Genomic DNA, 13659 nt, shown 5'->3' with positions numbered 1-13659 from the left:
GTAAATGTGAGTTTGTGTTGGGGCTGCGCCATAAAGTTTTGTACTTTAAACTCATATATATTTAAAACCGTCTAGAGGTGCACATTTTTCTGGTTTGTTGCAGAATGAAGATTTCCCTACCAGCAACCATAAGCTAAGTGAGTAAGTGTTGTTTGCCAACTCATATTATTTTCAAAGAATGTGTGTGTGTGTGTGTGTGTGTATGAACACTGGCGCCTTGCCCATGTTTTCAAACACAAAGTTCAGGGTAAAAATTAGCAAATCTTGAATCATCATCCTACTCCTGGGGATTCTGAATGGCTTTTCATTGCGGAATTTAAAAATAACCCTCCTTATTTACATCACTTGCTGGGAATGCAGAATATCTCGTTTACCAGTGCACTCCCATCAGCTGCTTCAACCTGCTTAACTCGCCCATCTCTGATTTTGCATCACCTATTGCCATATCATCAAAAAACACAAAAAATACTGTGTTGAAAATAACCCAAATTTAATTATTTTTTAACTCTGCTGCTAAATATTCGACAGCACACATTCTGAGTTGACCCAGCAATATGGGTTAGGCATTTTGCCCAGCACAGTGGGTTGATCATTCAACCAAAATGATGGTTTATACTGATTATAATATTGGTTAAATTTAATCTCATAGCTGGGTGATTGTTATATTTCAATGTCCCTCTACAGTGATACATACAAATATGTTACTTAAACTAATTACAGATAATAAACACAAAAACAAGAAAATTTAATGTGAAAATATAGTTTATTCATCAAAGTTATCTCACAATGACAAAGACTTAATACTAATGCTTAACATCTTGAGGCCATCCGGGACCGTTAGCTAGACACTATAGCTAATAATTAAACATCTTAAGGTGCAGTTGAAAAGTAACAAAAAACTGAAGGCATATTACAATAAAATGAACTTGATACCACATTCAAATGAACTGTTTATCTTGTTAATTTCCATATTAAGCAGAAGTTTATTTTTTGCATGTTCAGGCTCTCTGTTTGATCACGACAAAATTGAGCAAGTCAGGCAGAGGAGCCCCAGCCAATATTCGGTCTGTCTGGATAACTTTTATTACTTATGTTACAATCTACAACATTACTTTAGGTTGTTCATGCAATATAACTAGGAATACAGCTTACTGACTGAATATTATAATAATCTATAAAGCATTCACGTAATTGCAGGCAATGTTACCCAACAGCTGGTAGCCAAGTTACAGGTGCTGAAATTGATAGCCTACATATGTAAGCTACATGCTAATAATAGCATAAACATTCACACAATAGAGAACCTTGTTGTTGTTGAAGGTAAAAGAACAAAATTAGAAATAAGTTAAAGTAATTCGAGATACGAGAAACCTTGTTTGCACAATGTATCCCAATATAAAGTCAGCAGCATTCGAAGGCAGAATTTACACTATTTTACACACTTGTCCTTCGTAGGCATGTCCTAAACTGAAGTTATCAAATAATGTGTCCATCTAAGGTGGCTTATTTTGGCTAAATTTTAATGGCAACATCTGATAGATCTTCACCAGAACAGATATCCCATAGGTCTTTTTGTGATTACCTCACTTCCGTTAAATTAGTGGCAGCTCAACTTGAAATATTGAAATACTTCAATAATTTTTTTCTAACTCTGTACCTCAGGAATGTATAACAGTGTAATATTACATTACATTTTATTTGGCTTCGGCTAGATTTGCATGTGCCTGCTTATATGTTGCTCATGCCTGCTTACAAGCTCCGTGTGTCTTTTTTTTTTAGGGTTAGCTAAAGTAACATTAGGTGATAAAGCTGTGCTTAAAAATCTCGTGCCATTGGAAGTGCGTCCTACTAAACGTCCATGAGTGAGTGACCTCCTGCGCATGCGTCCTACTAAACGTCTGTGAGTAACCACCTGCGCATGCGTCCTACTAAAGTGTTTCACTAAACGTCCATGAGTGACCCTCTATGGAGTGGCCACAAAAAAAGTTCAATATTTCAAAAGAATTTTGAATATCTCTAAAATCTGAATACAAGCAACAATGTCTGGAACTAGCCGGTCATTTTGGTGTAAAAAGTTTGAATGTAGTGCAAAAACTGTAGGACTAGTTAGGGCTAGAAAAATGGGCAGAAAGTGCAGATAATAAATATGAAAGATATCAAGATCACCCGATGCATTAGTGGGCTGGCCGGAAGCAAGCCAACTAATGCATAATGTGGTGCCAATGTGGGTGTGGTTTCAACCAATCTGGGTGTCATAAACACTATATGATCAATAGTCTCTGGACACCCCTTGTTCTAGGGCAGTTTTTCATGGTTTGGGCTAGGCCTTTTAGTTCCAGTGAAGGCAACTCTTAAACTACAGCGTATAATCACATTCTTGACAATTCTGTGCTTCCCCAACAGTTTGGGGAAGGGCCTTTTTTTGTTTCAGCATGGCAATGCCCTTGGGCACACAGTGAGGTCCATATAGTAATGGAATTGTCAAGAAAGGCTTGGAACAATTTGGGATCAATTGGCAAGCCAACTGAGAGCCAGGTCTAATCGCCCAATCAGTGTCAACCTCACTACTGCTCTTCTGGCTGAATGGAAGCGAATCCCAGCAGCAATGCTCCAACATTTAGTATAAAGCCTTCCCAGAAGAGTGGAGGTCGTTATAGCAGCAAAGGGTGGACCAACTGCATATTAATGCTCATAACTTTGGAATTTGGAAGTCAGGGGTCCACATACTTTTGGCCATATAGTGTATGTTCTTTGTGATTAAATTTGCTTATTCCCCTAGACATTTTTGAACCTGCAGCATGCAGAAGTACAGGGGTGACCTTATGCTCCATATGTTTGCTACAGAATTTGCTTGTCAATCAACTTCCTCAAAAGAGCTCTTTGTTTTTATATTAGCTGCTCCATCTTTATCGTGTCATTTGATGATATATTTGAAATCACCGTAATCCATGAGCAGTGTAGTTGCTGGTCTCTTTGTGCACCATCTGCACCACTTCAAACTGGTCAGTTTGATCTCCATGTGTGTCATCTTTACCAATGTTAAAGTGGTCTGGTATCTGTAGAAGCTATACCAATCCCAAACTGGTCATTTGGGTTTAGCCTGTTTTAGGAGTCAAACTGGTGTATGTGTGTGTAAAAAAAAAACACCCTCACTAAGGTCAGTCTGGAGACAAAATAAAACTTTTTAATGCCACAAAAATATCACCAATATCACCACTGCCCGGACACAATGATCCCACACACATAAATCTAAATAAAAATCATTTATTATTAATATTATTATGATCATTATAATACCTATAGCAGAGGTCACCATGCCACTTCTGAACTGCAGTGCAGAGTCTGAACAGAAAGACACCTGATGACTATATGACACATATGCTAGCTAATTTGAGAGGGACTAGTTAGCTTAAGCCAGTTGGCAACAAAGAAATACGCATATCAGTGATTGTTGAGGTAGAAAACGACATGACCTAACCTTGATACTAACCGGAATTAGCAAAGTCCACGGAGAAATGGGGGGAAAAAAACCACAAAAACCTGCAGCACGTCGCATATAAACAAGACAAAAAGGGTTGGGTAATATGCGTCTGGTTTGATGTTAAAGACCTCTTGGACTTCAGCTTCTACTGGAATCATGGGATATTGTGGCAGGTGTCCCCTGAGTCTTTCCCAAGCTGAACACAGAACAGCAGACTGGGAGGGGAGGGGGAATATTTTCCTCTTCATTCTCCATGCTTGTGAATGTGGGGGGAGGGGAATCAATTGGAGAAGTCTTTGAATATTCCTTATTACTTTGTTACCTGAACCTTAGGGGTGTGGATTAGAACTTGAAACTGACTGGTCTTGAATTGGACATCTGACTGGATCAAGCCAACAGTTTAAGAACAGAGAAAGAGAGGGAGAGAGGGAAAGAGAGAGAGACAGAGAGAGGGAGGGATAGTTTATATCTATGTGCATGTGTAATTGGCTGGCGGTGCCTTGTTCCGGTGTACACTTGAAGAGGTTTCTGGGGTAATAGCTGAGGTAACAAAGTTTTCCTGAAAGAAAAGGAGGGCAGAAGGAGGATTCTCAGACTATGTAGTGCACACAATACCAGAGACTGATATAGGTATCTGCCCTTATAATTGATACAGATATATCAGGAGGGCATACCTAGTCTCTCATCGTGTTGTAGTAGAGCCACTGCTGTCAGTGTGGGAGAGAGACTGTTCTTTCACCACGGGGTCTGAGGAAAAACACACATGTCAAACGTGTCAAACATACAGTTAAATGCAAAAGTATTAGGACAGTGACACAATTTTTGTTGTTTTGGCTCTGTACTCCAGCACATTGGATTTAAAATAAAACAATGCATATGAGGCTAAAGTGTAGAGTGTCAGCTTTAAGTTGAGGGTATGTACATCCATATCGGGTGATCTGGGTCGGAATCACATTGCTTTTTATACACAGCACCCCCCCCCCCCCATTTTAGGAGAGTAAAATAAATAGGACGAATTAACATAATTTGAAATGGAGGTGTCAAATTTAGTACTTGATTGCAAATCCTTTGCATTTGATGACTGACTAAAGTCTGCAACCCATGGACATCACCAGATGCCAGGTATTTTCTCTTTTTTTTCCTATCATGATTTACTAGACCTGTAATACAGCCATCTTCTTCAGTTCCTGTTTGTTTCTGGGGTGTTTTGCCTCCAGTCTTGTCTTCAGAAAATGAAACTCATGTTCAGCTTGATTAATGTTGGGTGACCGATTAAGCCAGTCGAGAACATTTCATTTTCTGACCCTGAAAAACTCCTTGATTGCTTCAGCAGTACGTTTGGGGTCATTGTCCTGCTGCAAGGTAAAGCGTCTTCCAATGAGTTTTAAGGCATTTGGTTTGATCTGAGCAGAAGAGATGTTTCTGTCAACTTCAGAATTCATCATGCTGCTGCCATCAGCAGTCACATCATCAGTGAAGACAAGTGAGCCAGTTCTAGTGGCAGCCATACATGCCCAAGCCATAACACGACCTACACTACGTTTCACAGATGAGGTGGTATGCTTTGTACCAAAAACAGATCCTTTCTTTCACCACACTTTTCTCTTTGATTTAATTTGCTACAGGGTAATACTCTCAGCTTTCCATAAGACTATGTTGCAGAACTCTACAGTTTTAGCAAACTTTAAACTAGCTGTTCTGCTCTTGAGGCGTTGCATCTTTAGACAAACACTCTTTGGTTTAGCTGGTGTGGTTTTCTTTTTTGACACATATCTGCCTACATCCTGGAGATTGATCTGTTTGGTGGTTGAAAAGTGGTTCCTCTTCAGAACTGAAAGTATTTTTTGTTCATTCGGTACAGTGGGCTTCTGTGGTCTACTAGGTTGTTTGCTACTGCTGAGCTCACCAGTGCGTTCTTGCTTCCTAACAATGTATCTAACGGTTGATTTTGACACACCCAAAGTTTTGGCCATGTCCCTGATCGATTTATTCCGATTTTCAGCCTTGTGATGGCCTGTTTTTACTAGCATTGATTCCCCTAGAATCTTTTTTCCAGCAGTGGTGCATGGGTTTTGCAAGGGTTCTCAGGTTTACGGTGCAACTCAATGTTGCATGCGTGCACACTCTCACACAGCTGATTCTTGGAACTTTACTAAGGCTGATTCGTGCCTCAGCAGATTAGCCGATGTTCGTATCAGCATCTCATTCATGCGCACCATAAAGGGGATCATCCACCACTCATACGCTCTTATTGCTGGGTTTGGATAAGTTGGTAGCGAACAACACTGCAAGAGACTTCCATAACGCTCCCTGAAACAACTAACAACGACTTAAGACGTTACATATTACAAACTGACTTAAAAGCGAAAGTAAATGAGCTACAATCTACCCAGGTTTTTAATGTCTAAATATGAGCAATATGGCAAAAGATTCATGTTCTGCAGGTAGTAGCGTCGAGGAAAAAGAAGTTTTCAACAAAGTTATTCTGAGCCAGTAGACCAATTTGTGTTGAAGCATAGCTTCAAAAAACAAAAACAAAAACAAAAAAAACAAACAAAAAAACCAAAGCAAAATTGTGATAGAAATTCTGCAGTGGCACTGTGCTGCTGCTGCCTCTAGGTAAACAGTGAGACTCCAGATACAAATCTCACACCTAGAATCAACTCTAAACCTTTTGTTAGCTGCTTTGTGCATGAACTAATAATGCAACAACATACAGCTGAGCAGCCAATCGGCTAATTGCTTTTTCTCCCCCCTAAAATGGGGGACTATGTACAAAAACGGCTGTAATTCATACACATATCACCTGATATGGTTGTAAACACCCTCAAATTAAAGCTGACAGTCTGATAGCACATTAACCTTATATGCAATGTGCTGGAGTACAGAGACAAAATAACAAAAAATTATGCCACTTTCCCAGTACTTTTGCATTTATATGTATATGTGCACTCAAATACTCCCACATGAGGGTGCTGGGAGGGACGGACAGACAGACAGACAGACTCACAAAAGTAAGGGTGTGCCATGGCTTCTGAAGCAGTCAGCCTCTGCTGATGGTCGTAGCGCAACAACTTGTCCAGCAGGTCCAGGGCCTCGGGGCTGACCAGGTGCTGGTTCTCCGACTGGACAAACTGCTCCCAGCGTTTCCGTGTCTGTCTGGAGGGGGCGTCGGAGAGCAGTATTACCCACAGTATTACAGCAGTCAGTTATTAGTCAGGTTCAAAATGACTGCAAGACACCATAACCGTGTCTCTGCTTTGCACTATATCACCTTACATTACATTTATTTGGCAGACGCTTTTATCCAAAGCAACATACGATAAGTGCATACTGATTTTTGATGTTTTGGCTCCGCGCTGCAGCACCTTGGATTTTAAATTAAACAATGACTTCAAGTGCTTTTATCGTCAGAGTTTGCACATCAAAACCATTTAATCTAAGGCAGATTCTCAACCCATGATCGTGGAGAGCTGCAGGGTTCGCTGGTTTACGTCACTACTCAGCAGCTGATCGTGAGAAATGAACTCACCACAACTGGGTTATTGGGTCTGACCTGGTTACTGATTTTAAGGTGAAAAAAAAAAACAGCATACGAGGAGGCCTTCCACAATCATGGTTGAGAACCCCTAAACTAAGGATTTATCAAGAAAGGAAAATAGTGCATACTATTGAGTCTAATTAGTATGCCAGTGGCCAATTAACACCACCTCAAGCACCTCCAGGTGGTACTCACTGGCCCAGCAGGTCCTTGAAACTTGGGTCCAGTTCGATGTGGTATTTCTGTAGGTATCCAAAGAGCTCATCTGTCCCCAATACCTTGGCAATTCGGACCAGCTGGAAGTAGGACAACACCAGTATCAGGGCAAGGTCCCATCTGTGTGTACTTGAGTGAATGTTTTTTGTGTATAATGTCTGCGTACCAGTGTGTGAGTGCATACGCACAGGTGTACACGTGCCATTTGCTGATTGGTTATTTGTGATAGACGAGTTTGCTGACTGGTTAGTTACCTGGTCGTAGTTGTCTTGACCATGGAAGAATGGTTCCTTCTGGAAGATCATACTAGCCAGCATGCAACCCAGACTCCACATGTCCAGGCTATAGTCATACATCTATACCCCAGCAAAGCAACAAACATGTTGTTTACTGCAACACGCTGATTACTAAAGATCACACACATTGTTTTATAACAAAACAGAAGCAATTTTATACATAATGAACTTTACAAAGAAAATATCAGGCTTTAATGCAGCACACAGCGTTATTAAAACGACATCACAACAACATTATTCACACAAACGGTCCATCAGTCACCAGAATGAAACACACTTGCACTGGAAGTCAGCATTATACAAAGTGGGTATGAACATAGTATATTGAATGTCTCCTCTTCAGACTCACCTGGTAATCCACCAGGAGCTCTGGACCCTTGAAGTAGCGCGATGCCACCCTGACATTGTACTCCTGTGCGGGGTGGTAGAATTCGGCCAGGCCCCAGTCTATTAAGCGTAGCTGAAAGGACCATTTTCAACACTGATCAAAGCACAGTATCTGTTCTTCATATTACCTCCTCGTGTGATCTAATACAACCTTTTATAAATATGTGATTAGAATGTTCTTAAGTGAACATTCTAATGCTGATGTAACAATCACTAGTGGTACTTGAAAGCAATGGAGTTGAATACAGACTTAGAATTCTTTTTAAAACATTCCAAAAAATATACTCTTCAAAGGATTAATTCTACTAATGAATATGCCAGTCCAATCAAGGTTAACTGTGTCTCACTGCATCCCTCTATCCTGTTCTTACTAGGGATGTCATTGCCTGTGACATAAGCCTTCATATTTCTGTGGTTTCTACTACTTTCACAGGAAAGAAATGGATGTACTGTGATGGTGATGTTTAGAAATAACATTCAGGCTATTTGTTTCAATGTATTTTTTAGCATTTTATGTAAAATTTATGCATTTGTATTTCAAAGTTTTGTAAAGCTCAAATGCATAATTTCAGCACCATCCACCGAAATTTTCCCCATGGTTAAAGGGTCTTCTTAAAGATATTTTACAAAACAATTTTATAAAACGGGTTTTATAAACTGAACGTTGTGTCCCAAGAAAGTTTTAAGCACGCTTTGGAGCATTTTTCTTTTCTTTGAATCACCCGTTATATATAACACATAAACCTGTTTTCTCCCCCACCCCCCTAATTAAACAGTCCCAGTGTTATGATATTACTTTTCCCAGCAAATAGCCATGTCCATAATTTCCATGGCATTTCTTAATCAAGAAATAAAAACCTGTTTCCCTTCCAGGATTGTTACCTCACTGCCCCCTTGTGGTAAATAGCTCAGGGTCAGTGGAACTGAATGACTGCAGAAGTGTACAGCGCCCCCTACCTTCCTCATCTGGTGATCGATCATCACATTGTGGGGTTTGACATCTCGGTGCATGATGCCCATGCTGTGGCAGTAGTCCAGAGCCTGGGGTACACGGGGAATACAGGCGAGGGACACGTCAATACATGGAGGACATGATACGAGAGGAAACGAGGCTGAATCACGGCTGACACGCGCTCGTTATGCTCTCACCTTCAGTAACTCGTACATGTAGAAACGAATATCAAAATCTGTTAACTTCTGGTACAGCTCCTGAACACAGAAAAACAACATGAGTCACAGTACTAATTAAAAACACTGATAAAAAATAAATTTAAAAAACTGCAAATTTCCTATACACATACATAATACTTAAATTCCTATGCACATACAAACATTTCCTATACAGATGCACTACATGCATCCAGCACTATTCACAACCTCTCTGCACTGAACATACACCATCTACACATAGCTCTGCACCAATGCCACATCCTCTACTCTCTGTTCTGAACAGTATTCATCAGAGTGTTGCTAGCGATCAGTTGCACAGCTCCGTTAGTGACCAATCAGACTGGACAATTCCTGCTTGGAGCCACTTTCATGTTTCAATCAGCACTCCACGCATGTGAAAAAACATTTAAAAAACAGTGTTATGAGCAGGCAAGTCTACCTTAAAGTCTGTATTATTGATGAATTCAAAGACGAGTGCTGGTGTTCGGGACTGCGGAAAAATAAAGACAGAACAATAACTTATCATAACCAAAAGCACGGGTAGTCAATGAAGTAAAACAAAAACATTACAGGAAACACAAATCCGCACAATTAGATAACACAGAAAAACCGTTTCAAAATGAACTTGCATTCAAACCAAATTTAAGTTCATGTGCTGCTCTGAATTTTTGAAACTATAATTAGGAAAGTAACTGCATGAGAATTTTTTTTGCCAAATGATGGTTATTTACAGCAACAGAGTCATTGCTAAAAGTATATATACTATAACAATATCCATTCAAAATGGTGTATGAGGGACAGAGCACACCAGCTCCATGTCCTTCTAAAGCAATTCTAATTCTAATTTCATAGTAATTTCAATACTACATGTAGCCTATTATCAGCAAAAGTCACCATTGCATCTCTTTCAGTTAATCATTGGTTAATTCTTTGGTCCAAGATGTAAGATGTACAAAGGCGATTTCCACAATCTGAAGAATTCCAGTTACCTCACCATTAAACCCGGGGTCTTCTCAATAGAAATAATTCTACAAAAATGCATCAACCACCGAAACTACTGAAATCTCACTAGTTTCATGCTCACATGGTGCTGCCCAGCAGTTTGGGTGACTAGGTGATGACCTAGCAGGACCATGTGATTGGTTAGGCACTGTCACATGACTATAAACCAGCCAACAACAGAGAGGTTGGGAGTGTGCGAGTTATACCACAGGGTCCTTCACTGTGTCCACCAGCCGAATAATGTTGGTTCCCCCCCGCAGGTTCTCCAGAATCTTTATTTCCCGCTTGATCTTCTTCTTTTTGACAGGCTGCAGGGGTCAGAGGTCATGATGTCAAAGACACCCAGCACAGATTCCAGATAGTTCATCTATCCACTCTTCTTCCTAATGACAGGATTTTTCCTGTGTTACGTGATAGTACAGAACATCCACTGCCACAGTCCTGGCCAATATGTCCATAAATGAATATTAGTAAGATGTATGAAATTGGAATGTTTCAATTTCAATGATAGGAAGACAGAACTTTCAATATTGAAAATTCAGAGCTCATTATCTGGTGGGTCTGTGGAGTCTGAGTCTAACATTAGATTAAAAATAAGCTAAATATTTTTTAAAATAAGATAGGACCAGATGTGATCTCTGTGTAACAACATATAATGCCTAACAAGGATTGAGGTCAACTGCATTTGGCTAGTTGTCTAAATAGCCCACCAAGGCTCCTTAGTACTGGGACCCTATTTTAGACATGAGAACTGGAATCTTTGTGGTAGAGGTGCAGTAAGCAAGCAGCTGGAATGAGTACCTGAGTTTACATAAAGACTGACAGATGCCACTCATACACCTTCATTGTAACAATGCTATTCATCCACCTGTGTGCCTGTGTAAAGAGGTAGGTCCCATCACAATTGCATTGCACAACACAAGGCACAATTAGCTGGCTGAGATAATGAATCTGCACAAAAGAAACTAATTGCAGTCTTACTGATGCTCTAGGTGTGGTATCAGTATCTGTAGCAGATGTTCATGTGGTAGATACTCTCTGTGACTCCCGCTGAACTACAATAACCAATAAACAACCCAGCTCTCAGAACTGTCAGCCAATCAGAAGAAGTAGTACCTGCACACACAACCAGTGAAATAGCTACTACACAGTGGAGGTCACAGGTCCCTGGTCAGTTACCAGCTCACCTTGAGGATTTTGACCACAACTTTCTCATTGTTGTTGATGTTGATGGCTTCAAAGACCTCACTGTACTTCCCCCTCCCCAGCTTCCGAACCAGCTGGTAGTCCTCTTGGTTACTGGAGGGGAGAGAGAGAGGGAGACAGATTTTGACAACACCGCCATTGAGCCAATTCACTGTGTTGTGCTATATTTGAAAATACAACTTCTTTGTTCATGAAAAGGAAGGATGTTGAGATTTTTAGATTTCTGTTCCTGTCCAATAAATTACAATACGATACGTGAAGGCCTTCAATAAACACCTCACAGATGCAGAACTGTGTTGAAACCCAACTCAATTATCTTGGCAAGCTAGCAATCACGATGTAAGCTTGTGTTCTCAGCAATGCGAGGCACTTGAAACACTCTGTTAGCAAGCTACCAAAAAAATGCTAAAAATACCACTGCACAATTCTACACAACTAGCTACAACCACATATTTACCAAAACCGACACCCAGAACTACTTGCAGATGTTAGCTAGGTCGTTCACTATTTGCTGAAATGCCGGCTTAACTGTAAATGATTCAGACAATAACGTTAATTACAAGCACCAACAGTTAAAATAAGACATGCTCAAAATAGCATGGCTCGTATTCATACGCTGTTTACTAGCTACATACATAGCTCTAATGGAAATTAATACCTATGCTGATTTTCAAGTTACAACCAGGTCCTCACCTCCAGCTGGGCACGTGAGCTTCATAGTCCCAGTACTCCCGGCTCTTCAAAGTGTTCACATCGGCGTAGACCCGGGATCTGCTACCGGCCGCCGGGCCGGGCATGGCGACCACAGGAGCCTGGGTTGGGTACGACTGCCTTATTGCAGTGCTATTTAAATCTCGATCAAAGAGAGCGGACCACCGGATTTCTGTTAGAGCCCAGGGTCTCAAGCCGTCTGCTGAGTTTCTCTTAGACAAGAGAAGTTCGCTATCTAAGGTCAGTCACCTTATCCAAAGAGAGATGACCACGATGCGTTGCGGGAAGTGGCTGCAGAATATCTCTTGCCACTCTGATCGTCAGACCTCAGCCGACCGGGGCATCAGCACCGACAATTCGGGAATATGGGGGACGAAAGGGGCTTCGTTTCAGCGAAGCGGCGGGGTGGCGGAAAAAATAGGATGAGTTGAACGTTTACAGAAAACGCTTGTGGTTAAATCACAAACACCCAACGTTGGCCAGCAAGCAAACTCTGTGTAAAATAAAAACGGGGGTGAGATAGCTATAAGGGAGGCTGTGGAGTTGAAAGATTGCAGGCAAACTTTAACCCCCCCATTCCCAGTGGGCCCTGAGTCCCTGATCCGAAAATTAGACCGGGACAGAGGGAGTCCAGGGGACAGACTTTGGGCCGGCTGGACTGACTTCCCAGCGGGAAGAATGGCACTGATTATCTGAATGTTAGCGAATAAACAGATAGCCGAGATGATTTAACCATTCCCCTGCCGTAGGAAATACTAAGAACTGCAACCGGTTAGAGGGAATGGATGTTGGCGAGGTTTAAGCCTTAGTGATCAGTGTGCAAAATCCCACCTCTGCGCAGAACTCGGTGGCGCGAGCCCTGGCAGGCAGAATGCGCTCGGGCTCCGGATTCGGGAGCTCAGGAACCCCGTTCCGTAGCAATTACCGACCGCAGGGAACAGGATTGCAGCAGAAACCCCGGAAACTATCAGGGGACTATTGACTGATGGAACGGGAAACAAAGCGTGTAAGACAGGAATAGAAGTGCTTCAGTTGTATTACTTGAATATATGGCGCCACCTAATGCCCTGGATGGCTATGGCAATGCTGGTTCTCTCCTAAACGATCCTTTCCCCACCAGAAACGCTGCATTTGTATATTTCAGTCGAGATGAAGCTAAAACAAACGTGTTGTAATCGACAAAATGCTGTTATGCACTGATGGGAAAAAAATATATATATATGGGGGATTTTTTATTTAAATTTTTAAATATCCAAAATGTCACTTTATCAGACTGTTCCTATAAAGAACATGTCCACATTAGTATCAAATGGCAAATTAGTCACGCCTTCCACTTTTGTGCAGTTCAGTGGGTTTCGAGACAGGCGCATGGTTTATTTACGCAGTCCTGAAATTTGGCAGTAGGCTGCAGGACACATGGACGGCTTGCACACAGGCTCTGCACTTCCCCAAACAGGATGCGCATGCACAAGTTCCCAAAAATTGAGGAGCTGAGTGACTGTATGTGGTGCACATGCTGGGAGAGATAAGCTCCATTTTCTGTTTGTGCATGGCACCTCAAATACTCTTTGCCGAGTAAATATTAACCTGTACATGTGCACTTATATTAGAAATGTATTTTTTTGCTGAAGGGCATTCTGATTCACTGA

At 41.3% G+C, this 13659-nt stretch overlaps 1 protein-coding gene across 3 annotated transcripts; it reads right to left on the bottom strand.

Moving 5' to 3' along the window:
* Window positions 1–3162: 3162 nt before the first annotated feature.
* On the bottom strand, window positions 3163–13002 carry LOC118226700 (casein kinase II subunit alpha'). 3 transcript variants are annotated; one of them, XM_035416499.1, is made up of 13 exons: window positions 12260–13002; window positions 11993–12152; window positions 11281–11392; window positions 10300–10401; window positions 9531–9581; window positions 9071–9130; window positions 8879–8962; window positions 7884–7994; window positions 7493–7594; window positions 7218–7318; window positions 6492–6640; window positions 4156–4228; window positions 3163–4040 (listed from the first exon to the last, which is right to left on the bottom strand). In XM_035416499.1, exons 2-12 carry the CDS (start codon window positions 12094–12096, stop codon window positions 4164–4166), a joined length of 1041 nt encoding a protein of 346 aa, XP_035272390.1. In that variant the 5' UTR covers window positions 12097–12152; window positions 12260–13002; the 3' UTR covers window positions 3163–4040; window positions 4156–4163. The 3 variants fall into 3 exon arrangements, with proteins under 3 accessions (XP_035272390.1, XP_035272389.1, XP_035272388.1); XM_035416498.1 differs by having other exon boundaries at window positions 11993–12392; window positions 12842–13000; XM_035416497.1 differs by having other exon boundaries at window positions 11993–13001.
* Between the last annotated feature and the right edge of the window lie 657 nt (window positions 13003–13659).

Source organism: Anguilla anguilla, chromosome 5 (genome assembly GCF_013347855.1).
Source record: "Anguilla anguilla isolate fAngAng1 chromosome 5, fAngAng1.pri, whole genome shotgun sequence".
Taxonomy (NCBI): Eukaryota; Metazoa; Chordata; class Actinopteri; order Anguilliformes; family Anguillidae; genus Anguilla; species Anguilla anguilla.
Note: the sequence above shows the minus strand (reverse complement) of the source record. Positions and strands in the feature narration are given on the sequence as shown.